Here is an 18,742-nt window from a genome sequence, read left to right on the forward strand (position 1 = left end):
CGCCACCCCCACCACCGCCTCCCCCCCCAAACCCGCCTGGCATCCCTCCGACCTCGAAACCCTCTTTCTCCCCTCTCCCACCACCAAATCTACCCTCCCCCCGCACCTCCGGAACCTCACCAGCGTTTCCCCTGCGCCCGGCAGCAGCGGCGACGAGCGCAACAAGGAGAATCGGCCGAGCATGGGGCAGGTGTTGCGGCGGGTAAGAAAGGGGTTGAGCGAGGAGGAGAAGGGGATGACGGTGGAGGAGTGGGTGGTGTGGAATGCGGCGAGGGGGGAGGAGAAGTTAAGGTGGGAGTGTGAGCGATTGGTGGGGGTCTTTGAGAAGGAAGCGGGGAGGGCGGTGGAGGTGATGGAGGGGATGGAGACGGCGTGAGAAGAGATTCACTGGATTAGTGATTGGATTTCGATTTGGAAGGATATCGTCATGACTGGGCAGAAGGGCGTTGGTTAGTGGCGTTTGTTGGTTAATGGTGGGTCCCGAGGGAAAGGGGCAGTCCCCTTAGATGGGGAAATCCCGTTTGTGTGAATGTTTTGGTCGGTCATAGGCACGTTTAAAGGCGTTTTATAGGTTTCTTTAACGTCTCATTGAATGCAAACTTGCTCTTCCAATCATTCTTCCGATTGTGTCAATTTGTTGAGTCACAGTTCGTCAGCGCCAATCTCATTCCATCATCAACTGGCCACGCAAACGGAGGTTCTGCGATGGCATAAGTATCGCCCCAACTGCATGCCACCGTACTATCGCTGTCCATCGCCTCGGAATATTTCGCGTTGCAGAATTCCGTTTCGCCAGTTCTCCCCCCTTTCTAGAAGGATTAACTGTATACAAATATCGAACCAATTGTCTGGCATAATAAGCAAGAATTCAGCCGCGTATACCATCGTCAGTCTATGTATATCTTAACTCTTTAGAACGCCACTTCGGTGGCATAAGTAGTCATTCATTGAATAAGACTGCCTGCAAGAGGGTTTATTGCTCATACGATACATCTTTTTGGTCCATCGTGCCAGCAATTGAACATGTAGACAAAGACTGTTTGATCTGGAATCCTAGGATAGCACCGTAGGGAGTCATGGCTCTCCTAGTGATCATGGAGGTAATCCATTACCTGCTCATCCATGTTAAATTTTTGAATATTTTGCATTGCTGTCTCGTTCCGAACACTCCACAACAGAAAGGAGGTCAGAGAAGCAGTAAACTTCTCTGATAGCCAGAACACAGTAGAGACTACGGAGTGGGCCGAAAAGCATGGAAACCGACTGTCTTCACTGAGCCGTCATCCAGAAACCGGGGCAGTGGACGTTTCGCTCGCGACCCACATCATCACACCCTTCGCATTTTCCAGATGGGAAAGTTGAAATTTTCACGAATCCGCAGCCTCCTCATGAATGACGAATCCAAAATCGTCCGTTGCTAGTGAGTCTGATCTCACTTGTATCGAGGACGTGGACAGCCTTTCCCTCTTGTTAGATTAAAATGGTGTGCAGAGAAATTAGCTCAGCATCAGGTCTCCTACAGATTCTTTGGTGCAGTGCAGAGTGTTTCTTACTTAATAGGATGAGATTTCAGAAGAGTGTGGCTGTGGAGCGGAGTCGGCACTTTCGGGGGGACATTGTGCTGAGGGAGTAAGAGCTCAGAAAATTGTATGAAATATTAGGGCAATATCTATCACAACCTCTGAAACAAACTCTGGTTCACATAGCTTCCTGCCTTCTATTTTTGTGTCGAAATGAATAGCCAGGTTAAGGATAGAGATACCAACAGTGGCTGTTAGGGATAGTGCAGGGTCAACCTATTCCGATTTCCGTTTTCTCCAAATGACTCCATCCAAAATAGCTCAAGTGGCCCGGTCCAGCTTGAACAAAAATCCCTGAAAAAGGTATAGAAAAGGATAAGGATAAAAAGAATCAGTTCCCAAGGGAGAAAGGGGATGACTCGTCGACTGACGTCCCCAAGGAGAAGCGGGGGAGTTAACAAGTGGTCGAGATATATTGGTTAAAATGCCTCGAGGACAATATCGATCTCCTTTGTCTCTACTCAAAACTGCTGCCTACGGGAACATATTGCTTAGGTAGTCCTCTATCATCATCTAATACGAAGGGCGTGGCGCTACGAGACATATCGGGTGCACCACCGAGCGAACATGATTCGCAGGCAAGCGATGATGGATTACCAAGGATACATTATAGTTCACTTGATCTTGGTCCCTGTATTTCCGACGATGAGATTTATGGTGTTCTCGAGAAACTGTTGGCATTTGTTGCAAGTCCACTACGCCAAAAGGGGAACCCCTCAGTTGGGAGTGTAGGACTTGTTATTTTTACTTGATAGCATTCGATTCCCGATACGTCCGGCTGCATAATTACAAAGGATCCCATAGGTTCGAGGTACGCCATATAGCCCTACATGGCTCTTGGGCACTACGGTTCAGTTATTTCGGCGGTTCACTTCAAGGATCACTGGAATCTCGTGCCTCTGCGACAGATAGACCTGGATTCTTCCCCTTAGCCAACCTCTTTCAATCCGCGATGCCGTTGATCATCCGACCCATCCTGAGTGGCGGACATTGCCACATCACCTCAAGTTTTTGCACATTAATATCAAGTCAGGAAGGGTGGCTCACCTTGGGTCCACCGATTCAACATGTGGACTCTGTCGCCATTGCGGTAGATAATTGGAAATGTAGACTCGATCAATAGCACTTCATGTAGATAAGTACTACCAGAGTCAACTTGTTTGATCAGGGTCCGATATTGTGGCCCATATCAGTGTGATGCCTACCAACATGCTCTTATTTATCCCATTCCACAAGAGCATTCCTAGCAAATGAGCGGTTTCCACACCCTTCCTGAAGAGTACGCCCGGAAATCCTTCACGAATTTGGATATAGGGGTTATGTAATCAGAAATCACTGCATCCCTGGATATAATCCGTCCGATGCTGTTCGCTAACTAGACAATGACTGTTCTTGAACAGGGCTCCTCGACGAAAATCGTGATCCTCTGGCGGAACGTATAAACACCTCGCTGTGGATTCAGGCAACACTACTGGAAACTTTACGAACGACTGAACAGATACGGTGGACGGACTCATTGAATTGTTTTACCAGACCTAGGAAACGTAGACACGGAAACGAAGTCAACAGTCCAACTCTGACCACTAAGCGCTACAAATCCCGCTCAGCAGCTTGCGAAATACTTCTGTACACCGGAGCATCAACGCCAATCGTCCGAGGCATGATCGGAGCTGTCGAACGCCTAATATGGACGGAATTTACCAGTTTGACGGCTCACTCATCTGACTTCTTCTCCTACCCACTCTCATCCTCGCCCTCAACCTCCGTCGTCGCTATTCTCCATTCCACTACTCATCCAGGTCGAGGAAATCAATCCCAATCTCCGCCTGCGCAGCCCCCTGCTCAGCCGCCTTCTTCAGATAAAGCTGATAGCTCGCCTTGAAAGCTCTGAACACCATCACCAACTGCTCTCCCCAGCACAGGTACAGCTCTAGCAGCAAGATATTCACCAAGGCCAGGATCATCGCGGTATCGATGACCATCAACTTCCCGATGATCAACAAGACACGCTTAAACGGGCTCGTGAGCCCCCTCGACTCTTTCTTCATCGCCACCGGATTCACGCGATACTTTGTCTCTTCCACGACCATCAGCTCACAAATACTCCCATCCATCGGCACGATTGTCTCCTCGTCAATAGGGAAATAAGCCGCCTCTAGCCTCACCAATAAAATCTCCATCCGCACCGTGATAAACAAGTAGTACAGCACCGAAAAAACCGACATGCACGTCGTGAGCACTAGGATGTTCATATCGGGATTTCGGTCCAACGCGACCATCTCTGCGGCCATCCGCGCCATGCTAATCACCACCTCATTTGTGATGCCCCACATCGCAGCGGTGAGAGAGATCGCCTTCCATCCACGACGCGCGTGCGCGAGCCGGCTGCCCATGCGTTTGTCGGACGGCATGGCGATTGTGGCGTGGGTCCAGGCAGCGTGGAGAGGCGCAACGGCGGCAGAGGCGATAGCGACGGCGATGTAGTTGCCGACGGGGAAGCGGAGGAGCGCCGCGAGGAAGTAGTGCAGGGACCCAAAGGCGACGAGGTAGAGAGCGCCATAGTGCAGCGCGCGATAGCTGGAGAGGGGACCGGCGAGGGAGCGGAGGTGGGTGCGGAAGGTGCGGATGTGGCGAGTGAGGGGGATGGCGGGGATGGTTGTGGATTCGTCGACGAAGAGGGGGTCGTCGGGGTGGTCGTCGGAGGAGGGTTCTTTTTCTTTTTCGACGAGGGAGATGCGGAAAATGGTGGTTGGCTTGGAGGACTCGATCATGGCGCAGGTGGACATGACATGGCCGACGCTATAGTGGATCTGGGAGGGTAGTTAGTATGGCCGGATGATCTTGATATTTTGATGTTGACAATGGGGAAGAGGCGTACGGTATAGAGCATGAATATAAATGCGAACACAGTCGACCACAGGAGCGAACCACCCCACCAAGGAAGCGTAGGATCGAACTGCTTCCACGCGATCATGGCCTCCGCATCGATATCAAAGAGCCTTGGATCCGTGTGAACTCCACGCTTGACAGCATGGCTGATGGCGCGTGCGACCAGCATGTTGCCTAGATTTGACGATAACGGAACTACAATGAGAAAACCAATCAAAGAAATTAAATCAAATGGGTAAGAAATGATAATGGGAGATGAAAGATCGTGATGTTGGAATGAAAAACGGAAGGAAAGGCTAATATGTATGGGATAGAAAGGAGATGGACGAGGTTGATGGCTTGGTGGGCGAGGCTGTCTTTTTACGCTGGCGCCTTGAAGGAGCGGAATCCCAGATCCCGTTGCCACTCGGAGTCTCGATCGTTAATGAGAGCTGACGAGGAATTCGATGGAGTGAGGCTATGCTGTGTTTGGAACGCCGCATCCAACCCCTGAAGGTATTGATATCCCAGATGTCACTATCCCCAATTGGGTGATGAATCAGGGTGGTGACGACGCCCAAAGGGAGCCACGTGATCTTTGTATCGCCATGATGTTAGACCTGGACCGGGAGAGCATCGGTTATGAGGCATTGAGGCAGCACGTGATTAGTCATTCTTTGTATTTAAACTCTCATTTGTATAATTAGTTTCTTAATAAGACACGTTTCGATCCAACAATGACATGGTTTCAGAGTTGAAACAGACTGGAAATATTTGCCTCTGCAATCTGCATATTCCATGAGACCGGTAGAATGCTTACTTAGGTAAAGTAGCCGTGGGAAAAAGAGATTCGAACTGTGCAGCTGTGCTCCAGCTGTTAAAGGTCACGTTCACTAAGACTAAAATTTATGAGAAAGTTGGATTGTGGAAAGATCTACTGTCAGAGATCAGGCTTTCAGGATATCTCTTATTTTTCGGGACCCGCCGGTCTCCAGACCGCGCCCCCATTTCTCAGTCGTATTTAGGTGGTCTAGCCCCCATGGTTCCCCCGTGGTTCCCCCGTGGTTCCCACGTGGAGGAGCATCCCACACCCCACGATATCACCAATGCTTCTTTCTTTGCTTCTTCGCTCGTTTTGAGGAAACCAAGGTCCCCACGACCATCAATTGTATACAGAACATATAAGATGAGCGTATTCCCGTAGTTTGTACGCTCATTAAGGATCAAGATCAATCAACACTTTCAATTCTTGGTAATCAAGTGCTATCCTGCTGAAGTCGCATCTCCAGATCACCTGATCAACGGAACAGCTGTACTCTGTCATCTACTGATATCCATATTGTATTTCAGAAGAGGAAGACAAAAGCACTCTCTAATATATACCGTGAGAAGATGTTTTTTCGGAGAGAAGGTAGAACTTCAAAACGTGTCAAGGGGAAAGGGAGGCTAGATACAAGGAGATTGCCTACAATACCGGACTGTAAGCTGTAAGAACTCATCCTCCTCCTCATCGCCATCATCATGATCGTCATCAACCCAAGCAACATCACCTTACACACCGGCTCCCGGGCCTGAGATAGCGTCGGGCAGCAGCTTCCCTGGCGCAAAGAGACCCGAATCCTCGTCCACGCCGACGCGATCCGGACTATTCCAATACCTCTTCCACTCAATGCAACCCTGATTGTAATCGTCCAAGTTGCCAATGGTGCTAAGGATCTCGTCCTTGCGCTCCACAAACTGCATGCTCAAGCCTTGGGATGCGTGCCATGCCTGCAAGAAAAGTTAGCGTCGGCGTGCTCAACGAGTGGTTCTAGCTGTTCCGATTGTTCTGAATGCGTGCGAGGGGGACGGTGTGTCTTACAATATGGCAATGCATCAGCCATGCGCCTGGGTTATCGGACTGGAATGCCAGAAGCATCCAGGCTCCATCGGGGCTTCCTGGGAGAGTGGCAACATCGCGTCGCACGGCGTCCTTGAAGTTGAACGAGTCCAGGGTGTAGGGGAAGGCTCCGACTCCACTCCCGAGAAGCCAGAAGTCGTGGCCGTGCAAATGAATGGGATGAGGGAGCGGGCGTGTGGGGTCATTGCGGATGACCCAGAAGTACCACTGATATCGTTAGATGGATTCCTTGAGCATGCGAGTTGTTTTCCCATCGGATGGGTTTCTCAATTTCGTTGTGTATGGGATGGGATGATTCGTTCACCGGGACTGTGTACGTACCGTGTCTTTCTCTGGCATCTCAACTACGCTCATCCGAGTATCATACGGCGTTCCATTCTTGACGTAGGAAATCGTTGGCTCCTCCCAGTTGACGTCCATGGAGCTCCCATTGATGTACCAGTTCACAATATTTTCGGCTCCGCTCCCTAAAGTAATATCCAGGGGCGTCACTTGCTCCAGGAAGGTGTCGGACGGTACCTATGTATGGATTACGATTAGACACCAGGCTGAAATCCGAAACATCAGAGCACTCACCGGAAGCGGCAGGAAGGGCTTGAAGGTCTCATCATCGCAGGTATCCGTCATCGTACTACCCGTCGAGGTCGGATTCTCGTCCGGCGCGCCCTCGTAGCTCAGGATGGCGCCCACCGTCACATCGGCATTGTTGTAGATGTCCGCCTTGCCACAGAGAGCGCTGCCAGGTTGAACACGGAGCCAGTAGTTGGAGGCGGGACCGTCCTGGTCCGCGGTAAAGACGACATCGTAACGCTGACCTAAAAGGAGAGTCAGAATTAGGATGCAATCGTTTGGGAAGAAACTAACCAATGTTGATCTTCAGATCGGTGGTTTCGTATGGAACCACCGGAACGTAATCAGCCTCAATGACTGTGAACGGATGGCCGTCCTGGTATCGTGTTAAAGGGTCATCTCATTCCAATAAGGAAAGCAGTTTCGGACGTACCATTGACACATGGAAGAGATGATCAACCGCCGTATTCACGAATCGGAGTCGGTATCGCTGCCCCTTCACGACATTGATCTTCTGGTACTGGCCGTTCCCATTCCCATCGATCATCGTGCCATTGACCAAAACTGTGTCACTGGGCGGAGGTAAACCTCCACCGTACAGCGCTCGCCATAGAAGCATCCACGTCTGATCGTAGTACCAGTCTGAGAGCGGAAGCACCCCAAGATCTGAAATCATCGTCAGCGTCAGTCAATTCGCGATGCCTGTCCTATTTCGGCGTTACCTGTGTTATAATTGGTGTTCGCCGGCCCGTCAATGATAATGGTACCTACGACCCCCTCGCCGTATTGAGCGGAATGGTGGCTATGATACCAGGTTGTGCCGTGTTGGGTGGCTTTGAACTCGTATGTCCTAGTCGTCCCGGGGGCAAGGGGACCTGGAACAGTATCAGTCAAGTTCTGGAGCTGCAGGCAAATGGCTCATTCTTACATTCCGTGACACCATTGGTTCCATCCTGCTTATTGCTATTCAATTGCCGGAGACCATGCCAATGGATCGATGTTCCATTGTCCATGACATCGTTGTGAACAATGATTCGGATATTATCACCCCAATCTGCGAAACGTTAGCGGATAAACTTTGTTGCGTCTACAGTCTCAACATACTTGCTCTAATGGTTGGTCCCGGGTATTGGCCATTAATCAATGTGCACCACTTCTCTCCATGGCCATCAGGATTGCATGTCGTATTCGTAAGACGCAAATTAAACTAAGGATATCTATAAGTTGGTATTCCAGGCGTGTTCAAGTGAATCAAAGTACCGTTTCCGTTTGGCCTGTGGATGGCCACGATTCATGGGGGTTCGTATTGATGTCAAACCCATCCGTCCAGCAGTTTCTGCTGTCTGGTCCATTCTCGCATGCCTGTCTTGGTTCCAGGTTACTGGAGGCGGCGCGGCTAAAAGGAATGGTAGCCCCTTGAATCAGGCCGGCGAAGGCAAGAAGAGCCGGGACGAACTGCGAAATCGGACTCATGATGACTGAGTCTTCTAAGAATCTTAACTGTCAAACGAAGGTCTCTAAACGATTGAGATGGTAGTGATTCCATTGACAACCAGTAGATGAACCGGACTTATATACACGAGCAATGGACTTTAAAAGCTCGAAAGCATTTCTAAGATAGTGACAGTACCCATCACAGGACTTACTCATTTCGGGATTTATCCCGTCGATCCGCACCTTGCTTTCCAGTAGACTTTCTCCCTGCATCTGATTCCATGTCCCCGATGTGGGGGAAGCAAGGGACTGTAGATCCGCTTTCCTCGGATTTCGGGTGGGTGAGGGGATGTTGACAGGGAAAAGTCGGAGGAAAGCTGCTCCATCGACTGAGTTGACTGATATAGACGCCGAAGAATCTGACTACGAACAAGACCATGCGCAGCTGAAGACGAATACGGAAGCATTAAACTTGAGATAACGGGAGGCAAATAGATTACTCCGCATGGACCGCATAGATGTACTTTTTTTTAACAAACGACATAGACTCATGGAACCTAGTAGAGCAGAATGAGAATCAGGATACCTGTGGGCATTTGCGGGACCGTCAGACCGCACGGCCCAGGATAGCATGATGAGCAACGTAATCGTACATATCAGAAGCCAAGCTAATGAGCCGTCGTCCTTGTTTTTCGCTCTACCGCCATCGGCCACTGCAGGAGCTGGCGATATCAGTATACCTGATACTGGTATCAAGTCCTGAAGAGGTTCGTTTTCGGTTTTGGGCATTGATACGAGCCTGGAGAACACGGAGTTTCCGGTCCGTTTGCGAAACATGTCCAATGCAGCTTCGTTTTTGCCAGACCGACCAGCGTGGAATTTCGGCAGGCGGTGCAGGGAATTCCAGCTCGACCCTAAATCTGGAATTCAAGGACCAGGTGACGCCTAGATACCACGTGTGCTTTGTCTGTTCCAGGCAGTGTACGCCTTGGAGTACGAAGTGGCTTCGCCAATCGCATCGCCGGAAGCCTTGTTTGGTGAATCATGGGGTTGTTCGGCGGTGATCCTAGGGAAATATTGATATTCTTTCGCCCGTCATCGGTGGTCAACTGGCGGACCATGAAAAGCTCCGATACTCCAGGGACCCGGTTCTAAAAGTAGCAAGCATATCGAGCCGCATTCCGGTATACTGGAAATCCCCCCCGTTCGTTCTAAATGCCGCCCGAAACCCGGTATACGGCTGGCAACCAAGAAGCTCATGAACTTTTGACTCGTTAGTGGCTCAATACAAATCGGTGATCGACGAGGCCCAGAAGAATGAATGAAAATAGAAGCAGTCTATCGAAGTGGCTGTAAAAAACGCGGGGCAGAATGTAATCCACCGGATTCGTCAGCGTCCCGTCAGCCCTACAGAACTGAGGTGAAGTCAGCAACGACGATCCGGCACAGGTGGAAGTACGATATTGTGGAGTGCCAATAGTGATGGCGACGACGGTGGATCCAACGGTAGACCGTCCGATGAATACGAACTGCATCGCCGAATGCAGCTCGCATTTCTTTGCGGCAACACGTTTGGAAGACGTCAAAAGATAATTCGGTCGACGTTCATCGACATCAAGGATGTTCCTGGTGTCGCGACACGGGCCGGTATTCCAGTTGTACTGTTGTTAGCAAGCAGCTTGCGTTATCCCGCTTGATTAGTGTCCGTGTTCGAAACTGTTTCATGGTCATATTGATGTACAGTAGCTTACTATGCTAGAACGCATGTTCGAAATGCCTCAACGTGATGTATGGCTTCATTCGCATTCTATCACGACGAGAGATCCTGGATTCCAAAAGTGCCCGACCGGGTACCGTAACCGGACGCCTGGTCCTGCACCGCTGCCGGTTGAGTTTCAATGTTGCCAAGACATCACCTACCCGCCGTTCGCGACCGAGAAGGCCATTTGTTGGCCACGGCACATCGATTGTATATCTCGTTACTCATAAGTCGTACCATGACCTTGAACACGGGCGCAAAAGTCTATACTCAACCACCGTTTTGATTTGAGTGATGGGTAGCAGCATATCATACTGACCTCAAAAATCATGGGGAGCGAACGGAGTCTCGGTCATGGATGCCGCTTGTCCCGAAGCCTCAGAAATCACCGTGATCCTAAAGGAAGGGCGGAATCTCACCGAGGCCGTTCCCCACGGTGCTTCGCAAGATTCAACGGCGGCATCTGAGAGCGGACATCAGGAATCGAATAGAAAACGGCTTGTGTGGTGTTTCAGTTGAGCTTTGGGGACGGAAACAATATGTGCATTGAGAGCAGTAGCAGTAGCGGATTCTACCGAATGTCCCGCGAAACCTCGACGCGGCTCGAAGAACAGAAGGCTCTTGGCGGCCTAAGGGGAATGGTGGCGTTGAGGAGGACGCCACAGACGTATCCTGGCCTCCCACCCCATGATAGTGATGCGGGGGCTAGTTGGCGGAACCTTTCAGATAGATTAACTTCATCCAATTACGATGATTAGCCAGGTTGGCGGAAACTCTTTAGATAGATCAAATACATGCGCGCTGCGCGGTGCCTTCATATCGGACACGAGGTTGGCGTTGAGGCGTTCAGCTCCGCGGAGTGCATTTAACGATGGTGGCGCGTCTCACAGGTTTGACAGTGAGTGGCAGCGCAATTAAGAAAAGAAGCTTACTTCACTGAAAGTGTCAGTATTGACTGAAGATGGACGGCCTGGAATATAGTGTCAGTATTCCCGTCGTTGTGGTCGCTTCCAGTGTATACGGACAAGTGAAGAAGCAAACCTGGCTTCCGCTAGTTAAACAAAAAGCGCTTACATCGGTTACCTTAGTTTGGCCACTGCAAGTTCCAGAGCTCCAGTCCTACCTCGGGCTCACCGAGATGCGTCAGCTTCTGTGTGTACGGCCGTACAGCCGGTCGAGATGCTTGCAACCTGTGCTGGGACGAAGGGAAGACTTGACGCAGCGCGTTGGGATTTAGAGCTGGAATCCTAGTCCGCCATGCTGCCGTAGCAGGCTAATTTATATTACCGCTGCAGCTGTTCTCACCAGTCTCAGGTCTGTGGAATCGTAAAAGCTCCGACTGGATAGAACGGGCCCAAGCATGCCTATATTACCTATATTATACGTTCCCTGGTGTTCATAGGGACGTTTATGCACGATCGACTGAATTTTCACCACTCCGTACTGTGGAGAGGATAGCGTGGCCTGAGAACATGTACCCACTAGCTGTATAATCCGCCTGTCGGCTTGACTTCCCGTTAGCTCGCCAGATAGTACTGCGGACTGTCGCATACGGTACCAGGTATATCTATTCGTGGGCGCCTCCGTCTAGTGATTCCTGGCACCGGGATGTACTTGATTGTACCTCGAATACTCCCTTGTATCCGAATTAATATATCTTTTGAACGCTCTTTGACGGGCACGTTGGTTTTATACATCCTAACGGTTTGGTTGGCAGATGCATTATGGATCTTAGCCTTGCCGTTAAAGAAATATTACCTGAACTGTGCCAACCAGGTGGTTGGAAATGGCGACGGCGCCATGCTAAATATATTAATCCCTCCAGCCGAGCGCGATTTTACGGTCCTCCACTCCACGTCTATTTTGCCACTGTTCCCGTGGCCGGGCTTATGATAGCGTGTTTCTGCTATGAATCTAGGATTCAAGCTACTTCAGATAGACTTGGAACCACCAAGCCCGGGCGGCATCTTATCTAGCTGAATGCTTCTTTAGACCTCTTTCGGTTCTCAGTTCTAGTCACTGCCCTTCAGAGGCCACTTTTCAACCTACCCTCATTAGTTTGCTTATCGGAGCTATGAGTAATCGTTGCCGAAGAACGGGTACACGCGGGCACTATTCAGACGATGATGCCTTCGTCTTGATTGTGAAGCTCACTGTATTGTCATGCAAGCCCAGGGTTACCAGAAGGGGATGCCAAGCAAGGACAGCTCACTGGCATCGGTAGTGGGTTGATACGGGAAGCTATAAGGCGGGTGACTACAGATCACTGACTGCAGAGGGAAGTCTACAGGAGAACTCTACCATACAGGTTTGTAAGAGGTAAGCTGTTCAATAAGCGAAAATCCTACCAAAAGCCCCTGATCCCAGCAAAATCCGGCCTATCTCCCTGTACCCTATTTTCGCCTATATCCTTTCCGTATCTAGTAGAGAAATCATTTCTTCACCATCACCTAAGAACGTTTTAGGGATCAGCGCGCATGTGGCCGCATGCAGCATTCGGAGTTTCATGGAACTGCTAACCCCCGTGTGGCGACGGGCTAGGGGGGTAGGAACCCTAGATCGCAGCACTGATTGATACGGCGGCCCAAGTCGATTGAAAGGGTCTAGATCTGTGGTTGAAAGACGGGCTTAAAGCAACTCGAGGAAAATTCGGCAAATCTTCACGGGATAATGTGCCGTTCCCTGAGCACTAAGACACGGGAGCCGTGCAACTATCATTTCTCTCATTCTACTGCATTTCCCGATCGACGTCTTCCTCTTCCAATTATTGTCGGAGATAAAGGGGAACGCCGAAGGCGGAGAGCCCAGTATATCCGTATTGATTAGTACATCGAGATTTGGTCGACTTCGTATGGTCATCTGGCCTCTTTATTCCTCTTGCGCAACAAGGCTAGCTATCCAGACAACCTATTTTAAGTGCTAGGCAGTGGAAGAATATGTGGAGCAGGAGATACGAACTGGAGGGCGATTTTGACAGGGATCGAATTTCGGAATTCAAGCACAATCATTAAAACAACCCGATGTAGACGCCCCCGATGGCGAGGATAGGCACTCAGACATGAAGTCACAACAGTCTCAATCTTAACGGTTTTCACGACAGAAGGGAAGATCAGGAGGGAAAGCGTAGCGGGGGACGTGGCTCAGAAGAGAACAAATCCCCGTCATCTCCTGCTGACCTGACAGTCCTCAGGGACCGGACCAGACTGATGTTGCTGTACTCTCAGCCTCCTGGCAATGGCCTTTACATGGTAAATGAAGTATTACGGCATCTGTGGGTTCTTAGACAGGGCACACTAATATGTGATGATTCTAATAATGACAAGGAGCGAGCATAATAGCATGAGGCGCAAATGTAAAGTGAAGCTGATAGATTCGACTGTCATGGTTAGCCACACGAAGTTATGACGTAGCGGTACTAGACTCTGTACTCGCCTCGTACCCATGGTCCATAGAGCTCAACTACTTGTATCCTATACATGTATGAACACTTGGAGAATATTACCCCAAGGTCAGGATATTTTTAGATCACTGAGGTCATTGACTAGGATTGTATATTTCACTCAACGTATCGGTATATCCATACTCGGTACTAGCTAATAGTAATACGATAGGTTTTACCTAATCGAATATCGAAATAGTGCATTTCCATTCGTACTGCTTTCGAAATCTGATTGGCGAGCTGCAGGGAATGTTCTAATTCTGATTCTCTTCCTGCTATGGCAATCGAAACCACACGGGCGCGTAGCTACCAATGATACTAACTCCCAAATGTCCCCCATACCTGTCGTAATTTACAGTAGTCTTGTTTCATTAGATCCCTGTGCCATTGCCGTCATCGGGACCATTCAAGTAATTCAATGGTGAGAATTTGAGGCTGTTTGTCGATACCTTCTATACCGACCGCCGCAGAACCGCGCAAATTTGTCAAGGGCGGTAGGGAGATCCTCCTTAGGGATACGATTAAACTTGAAGCTCGCTGTTAGGGCAGGCATAGTCCAGCCATAGAGGAAATGTGTGCGGCGAGCCGCGACCCTGCCACTCGTATCGGCCCCATTGATCGCGGAGGCTAAACTTAGGATTTACCCCAGTCTTATATAGAGCCTCGCGGCGCTGATGAAAGAGGAATGCGGCGATACGGGGATGGTCTCGGAGGTTACGGCGTAAGATTGAGATCCATTACTCCGTACGCCACTCCTCATATTGATGTAAATGACGCTGCAGATCATCCCAGTGGTAATCGGCGGCCAACATCGTTAAAAATATGTCGGGAGACAGGAATCATCGCACGGTAGCTTCAAGCTGCTTACCACGCCCAATCCAATACGGCCATGTGCGCGTAGACTCCCCGAACAACGAACAATAGTTCTGCAGGGCCTGGGATTCAGGAGTCATCCGCAAAAGTAGCACGGAGCTCCTCAAGAGAGAGATCACTTTTCTCAGGACGTTGACGAACGAAGTAAGATGCATGGGTGCTAACCTGTTTCCAGGAAAGAGTGTTGAACAGGACATACCGTAGGCGCGGATGCTTCGTGAAACGACCATCGTGAAACCTCATCAGATGCTTGATATATTCACGATACTTTACTTTCCGGAAACGGGAATGAACGAAGTCCCCAACACCGCACGGGAAGTAGCTTGGGAACGCCAGGCTTAGAAGAGCCTGAGAGTAGTTAAACTCAGATAGAGGAGTCAATCTAAACTCAGGCATCGCCAGATGCTCAGGTCGACGTTCCTGAGCGTCATCGACATGCTGCCGAAGTCGCTCCATCTCCGTATGGGGCTGGAAGGGGATCCGGGACTACGGCGACGTATTCTGCCTCTTCTCCTGTATCGTCATCGCCGCCCCCTAGCACTTCCTCCTCCATAGTCTGGACGCCGACCACTTCCATAATACCATCATCAATAGGAAGATGCTGTAGGCGGCTAGGGTCCACGACGACATCGCGATATTCAGGATGGTGAACCTTTAGATGGGTTAATCACTGCTCACAACAGATATCTAGGGGGGTGAACCTTGAGATGGGTTAGCCACTGCTCAATGACAGTACGGCGAACACGGTAGTCCCGTCGAAACTGACACTGCATACGGGGATCCTGATCCCAATTAGCAGGGCGAATGACAACGATCTAAAGGACTTTCGGATGGAGAGGTGGTCGATTGTATACGCGCCCCACGTCTCTCATGAAGTTGATGATATGCCCTGTATAGCGGTACTGAAGACCGTTAACCTTTCGGACCTCCACACCACAATGGACATGAGCGATGAGGAGCTCCTCCACTTGAGATAACTCAGGAAGATCGTAATGCGACGGGCCCAGACCAGGATTTAAATGATTCTCTGCGGAATACAGCGGTGATAAATGGCCACGTTTCCTATCGTCGATTCTGCATCGATGGCATATACCGCCCACGAGACGCATATCAAACCATTTTCCGTCACATCGAGTGCAGTGGCCAAGGCGTAATTTGACCATCTCCTTGTGGAAGTTCTTGGCGTAGGCCCAATCTTGCTCAGAAAGATTTGCATCCTGGAGGTTGAATTTCGGGGACTGGTGATCAAAGCGAACATCACCGCGTTGGAGTGCTTCTGTGCGAGCGTCATCTCTCTGTTGGTGTGTGCGATCACGTTTCTCAGCCTGGCCCTGACGTTGGGAAGCCCGGCCAAGGCGGGATCACGAAGGTGTTGATCGATAATAGGACTATCATGTCCAATAACTGGAGTGTCGTCACCATGACCACTAAGGCGAGGAGATTGTGTGGCAACGCGATATGACACACATTACAGATTCCATGCTCTTCACTAGTATCGTCGACAAATCGAGGAGTAGGAAGCTCGTGCCGTCCTATGATGCAATACTTCATAGGCATATCAAAGTCTATACCGTTGTTGCAGTAGACCCGTCCGCGACGCTATGGAGTAAACCCCACATCCAGCCTCCAATTCTTGCAATTTTGCAATACAAGTGACTCGGCGCAAAATGAAGACCTGCCTGACCAGGACGGGGCGGTGGCGGTATACCGCCTTTCCAGAAGGCATAGTATATGCCATGAAAAGCAAGTATTTGCGAGAGGAAGAGATGTCTCATAAGATATAAGTTCAACCCCCTGTCAAGTAGCCAACCACTCGAGTAGCCAGTATCACCATCTCAACCTCCATCGGTCAGACAGCAATATCTCTACTAAAACATATTATATTTGGAAATCTATACAGCATGATTCAAAAGATACAGCTTGGAGAGACTCTGATGTAGATTTGGCCTCCGAAATTGGATGTCTTCGTTGGTAATCTTCCTCTACCGCTCGTACAGCTTCTTGTGCCAATTTGATCTCCCGAACTTGCGCAAACCTCTGATTAAGATCTATCTGAACTTTCTTTTTACGTTTTGGTGCTGTAGCAGCATCAAGGCGTGCCTGTAAGCCCGCGATTTTCAGATCTGATGAGGCCTGACGCGCCTGTAGCACTCCGATCGCCTTGGCTGCCTTCTCTATATACGACTTCGTCGTCTTTGCCACGCGTGTATTCTTGCTAAGAACGCGTAATGCACTCTGTACCTGTTTTGGCTTGTAGGGCGTCGTCTGGAGAACGGAGGGGACTGGTATGGGGGTGCGTGGAGGCGTGTTTGGTGGTGGAATTGGTGGTGCGGTTACGGTAGGCGGTGACGGTACAACGAAGCGGTTACTGAGGCCCTTTGACCGGTCAAACGGCACAAGTCCTGCAGCCTTCCACCCAGATCTGATTGTACGGTCGGTTAGGCGTGCCTGACGTGCCTCTGCATAGAGGACAATGAATCTCCGTCGTTTAATCGGTAGGGCCTCGTCGATATACGCGCTTTGGCGGAGGAGGGTCTTATAAAAGCGTTTTAGAGGCGAAAAACAGGCGAGATCCAGAGGTTGAAGGATATGGGAGGTATGTGCAGGTAGGAAGACCACGATTACGTTGTTTATCTTGCATTCGTACAAGAAATCGATGGTTGCGTGGCTACCGTGCCCGTCCATTAGCAGAATCCGGTACTGCCGCTGTGTAGCGGTTTCAGGCAGGAAAACCGTACGGAGCCAAACCAACGCGTGTTGATTTGAAGTCCAGCCGTTCTCTGATACCGTATAATGGAAGTCTGGAGGTTGTTCAGGGAACCAAGAAGACTGTAACGTGGCGCCTTTCTGTATAATCGCTGGTCTGATGTACTGGCCGGTCGCGGAGACAGTTTCAACGATACTAATCCATTCGCGGCCCATAGGACTAGTGATATAGGCCGTTGACTTCTGCGAGTCTGCGATAACCGTAGAATTAGCGCAAATCCCTAGTCCTATACCAACCTCATCCATATTCCAGGTATCAGAGGGGTGGACATCGTACTGAGTTTGAACTTGGTGAAAATACGTGTAGAACGCGTCGATTGTATCCTTAGTTGCAGCCTGACGTCGGGCAACATCAAGACTACGCCCGATACAGGTCGCAACGCGTGGATTACGGTGTAGGAAACGCGTTACCCAGTTCTTCCCGAGGGGCGTTGAGTCTCCTTGGAGGCGTAGAACTCGAGATGCCATTTCGCGAAGCCGTGCGTGAGTAGGGGGGAATCCTTGAGCGTCATTTTCAAGTATCCAGTCGACTAAAAAGGATTCTTGGTCCGGTGTAAGGCGTTGGCGAGATTGTTGAGCTACTACGCGTGGTAGGCGGCCTTTTAAGCGGGTTTGAAGGGTGCGTCGGTTGACCTTGAATAGCGCCGCAGCTTCGTTTTGTGATTTGCATTGACCGGTCTGTAAGGCATCAATAGCCTGTTGGACCGGGTCTTCCGAGTTTGGTATCATGATATTGTACGGTGGTGGAGATATCGCGGTTAGAGAGATGGTGATAGAGGTGGTGATACTGGCTACTCGAGTGGTTGGCTACTTGACAGGGGGTTGAACTTAGTAGTAGATAGGAAGAGGAAGTGACCAATCAGACGACGTGCAGCAAAAGTGACTTGCCCATTTAATTAGGTTCTTCGCTACGCTCGTGATAATGGGTTAGCTTGGCAGCTTGGATAGACTGCCAAGTGATTCCCTGCCCATTTAGGTTATACGCTACGCTCTTGGTAGCAGGCCAGCTTGGCACCTTGTATGGTTTGCCAAGTGATTCCACTCTTTGCATTATAAATAGTTCCTGTATTACATCATGCCAAAACCAGACCTGTCCGTCCGACCACGTCCCTTCAACATCCTCGACGGTGAAATGCCTCAACTTGGCGATGTAACAATGCAAACTGCCAACATATGCTGCATAACCTATGAGCCTTGATATTTGACACAAAAGAACAACACGCACTTGGCCCACGTATTAAGATCGTCATGTATCCCTCCCGAACTGGCCTCATTGCTGAGGCTTGCTGTGGATACCGTTGTTCATACTCTCAAGCTGGAATCGATCAATCGGGTGATCTGACCTTCATCAGCCAAGCAGCTACAATGAGAGGTCGACGACAAACTTGAACGGAATTACGGGCTCGCTTTCCCCGGTTGCCTCTTTACACGATAGTCCGCAACCGGGGGAGTGAGATATGGGTCTTTCTCCCGTCTCAAAGATGTATTCTGGTAGTAGATGAATGGATATTTTGAGCTTCTGCAATTCCCTTTTCTATGGTGATGCAATGATA

The 18,742-nt window shown here is 50.0% G+C and overlaps 5 protein-coding genes across 5 annotated transcripts in view; 3 read left to right on the forward strand and 2 right to left on the reverse strand.

The window, feature by feature from the left end:
* Positions 1-802, forward strand: part of P152DRAFT_510786 (inhibitor of apoptosis repeat-containing protein) — a gene marked incomplete at its 5' end in the record, with an annotated part of 3,007 nt that extends 2,205 nt beyond the window's left edge. Inside the window, one exon of the mRNA XM_033682680.1 lies at positions 124-802. Within this exon, the coding sequence (XP_033539215.1) occupies positions 124-376 (253 nt within the window). The 3' untranslated portion in view covers positions 377-802. The remainder of the gene's footprint in view (positions 1-123) is intronic.
* Positions 803-2,971: 2,169 nt separating this feature from the next.
* On the reverse strand, positions 2,972-4,638 carry P152DRAFT_487322 (uncharacterized protein; the record flags this gene model as incomplete). Its single annotated transcript, XM_033682096.1, has 2 exons — positions 2,972-4,390; positions 4,459-4,638. The coding sequence occupies 2 exons, from the start codon at positions 4,636-4,638 to the stop codon at positions 3,368-3,370; spliced, it is 1,203 nt and encodes a 400-aa protein (XP_033539216.1). The 3' UTR covers positions 2,972-3,367.
* A 1,158-nt stretch (positions 4,639-5,796) lies between these two features.
* On the reverse strand, positions 5,797-8,432 carry P152DRAFT_504774 (laccase precursor). The gene is made up of 10 exons (XM_033682393.1): positions 8,179-8,432; positions 8,023-8,125; positions 7,847-7,972; positions 7,641-7,793; positions 7,352-7,584; positions 7,213-7,294; positions 6,925-7,163; positions 6,670-6,867; positions 6,310-6,555; positions 5,797-6,218 (listed from the first exon to the last, which is right to left on the reverse strand). Exons 1-10 carry the CDS (start codon positions 8,389-8,391, stop codon positions 6,000-6,002), a joined length of 1,812 nt encoding a protein of 603 aa, XP_033539217.1. The 5' UTR covers positions 8,392-8,432; the 3' UTR covers positions 5,797-5,999.
* A 549-nt stretch (positions 8,433-8,981) lies between these two features.
* On the forward strand, positions 8,982-9,521 carry P152DRAFT_23613 (uncharacterized protein). The gene has a single exon (XM_033674589.1). It carries the CDS (start codon positions 9,024-9,026, stop codon positions 9,414-9,416), a length of 393 nt encoding a protein of 130 aa, XP_033539218.1. The 5' UTR covers positions 8,982-9,023; the 3' UTR covers positions 9,417-9,521.
* Positions 9,522-10,013: 492 nt separating this feature from the next.
* Positions 10,014-10,526, forward strand: P152DRAFT_23615 (uncharacterized protein). The gene has a single exon (XM_033674590.1). The coding sequence runs from the start codon at positions 10,139-10,141 to the stop codon at positions 10,400-10,402; it is 264 nt and encodes an 87-aa protein (XP_033539219.1). The 5' UTR covers positions 10,014-10,138; the 3' UTR covers positions 10,403-10,526.
* Positions 10,527-18,742: the final 8,216 nt, after the last annotated feature.

The sequence above is a fragment of the Eremomyces bilateralis genome (assembly GCF_010015585.1).
Source record: "Eremomyces bilateralis CBS 781.70 unplaced genomic scaffold P152scaffold_1, whole genome shotgun sequence".
NCBI lineage: Eukaryota > Fungi > Ascomycota > Dothideomycetes > Eremomycetales > Eremomycetaceae > Eremomyces > Eremomyces bilateralis.

Coding starts and splice junctions, on each gene's coding strand:
- P152DRAFT_23615 (XM_033674590.1), top strand. CDS start 10,139: ATGTATGGCTTCATTCGCATTCTATCACGACGAGAGATCCTGGATTCC.
- P152DRAFT_23613 (XM_033674589.1), top strand. CDS start 9,024: ATGAGCCGTCGTCCTTGTTTTTCGCTCTACCGCCATCGGCCACTGCAG.
- P152DRAFT_504774 (XM_033682393.1), bottom strand. CDS start 8,391: ATGAGTCCGATTTCGCAGTTCGTCCCGGCTCTTCTTGCCTTCGCCGGC. Junction 7,585..7,640: donor GAACACCAATTATAACACAG/GTAACGCCGAAA, acceptor CGATGATTTCAG/ATCTTGGGGTGCTTCCGCTC. Junction 6,219..6,309: donor GGCTGATGCATTGCCATATT/GTAAGACACACC, acceptor CTTTTCTTGCAG/GCATGGCACGCATCCCAAGG.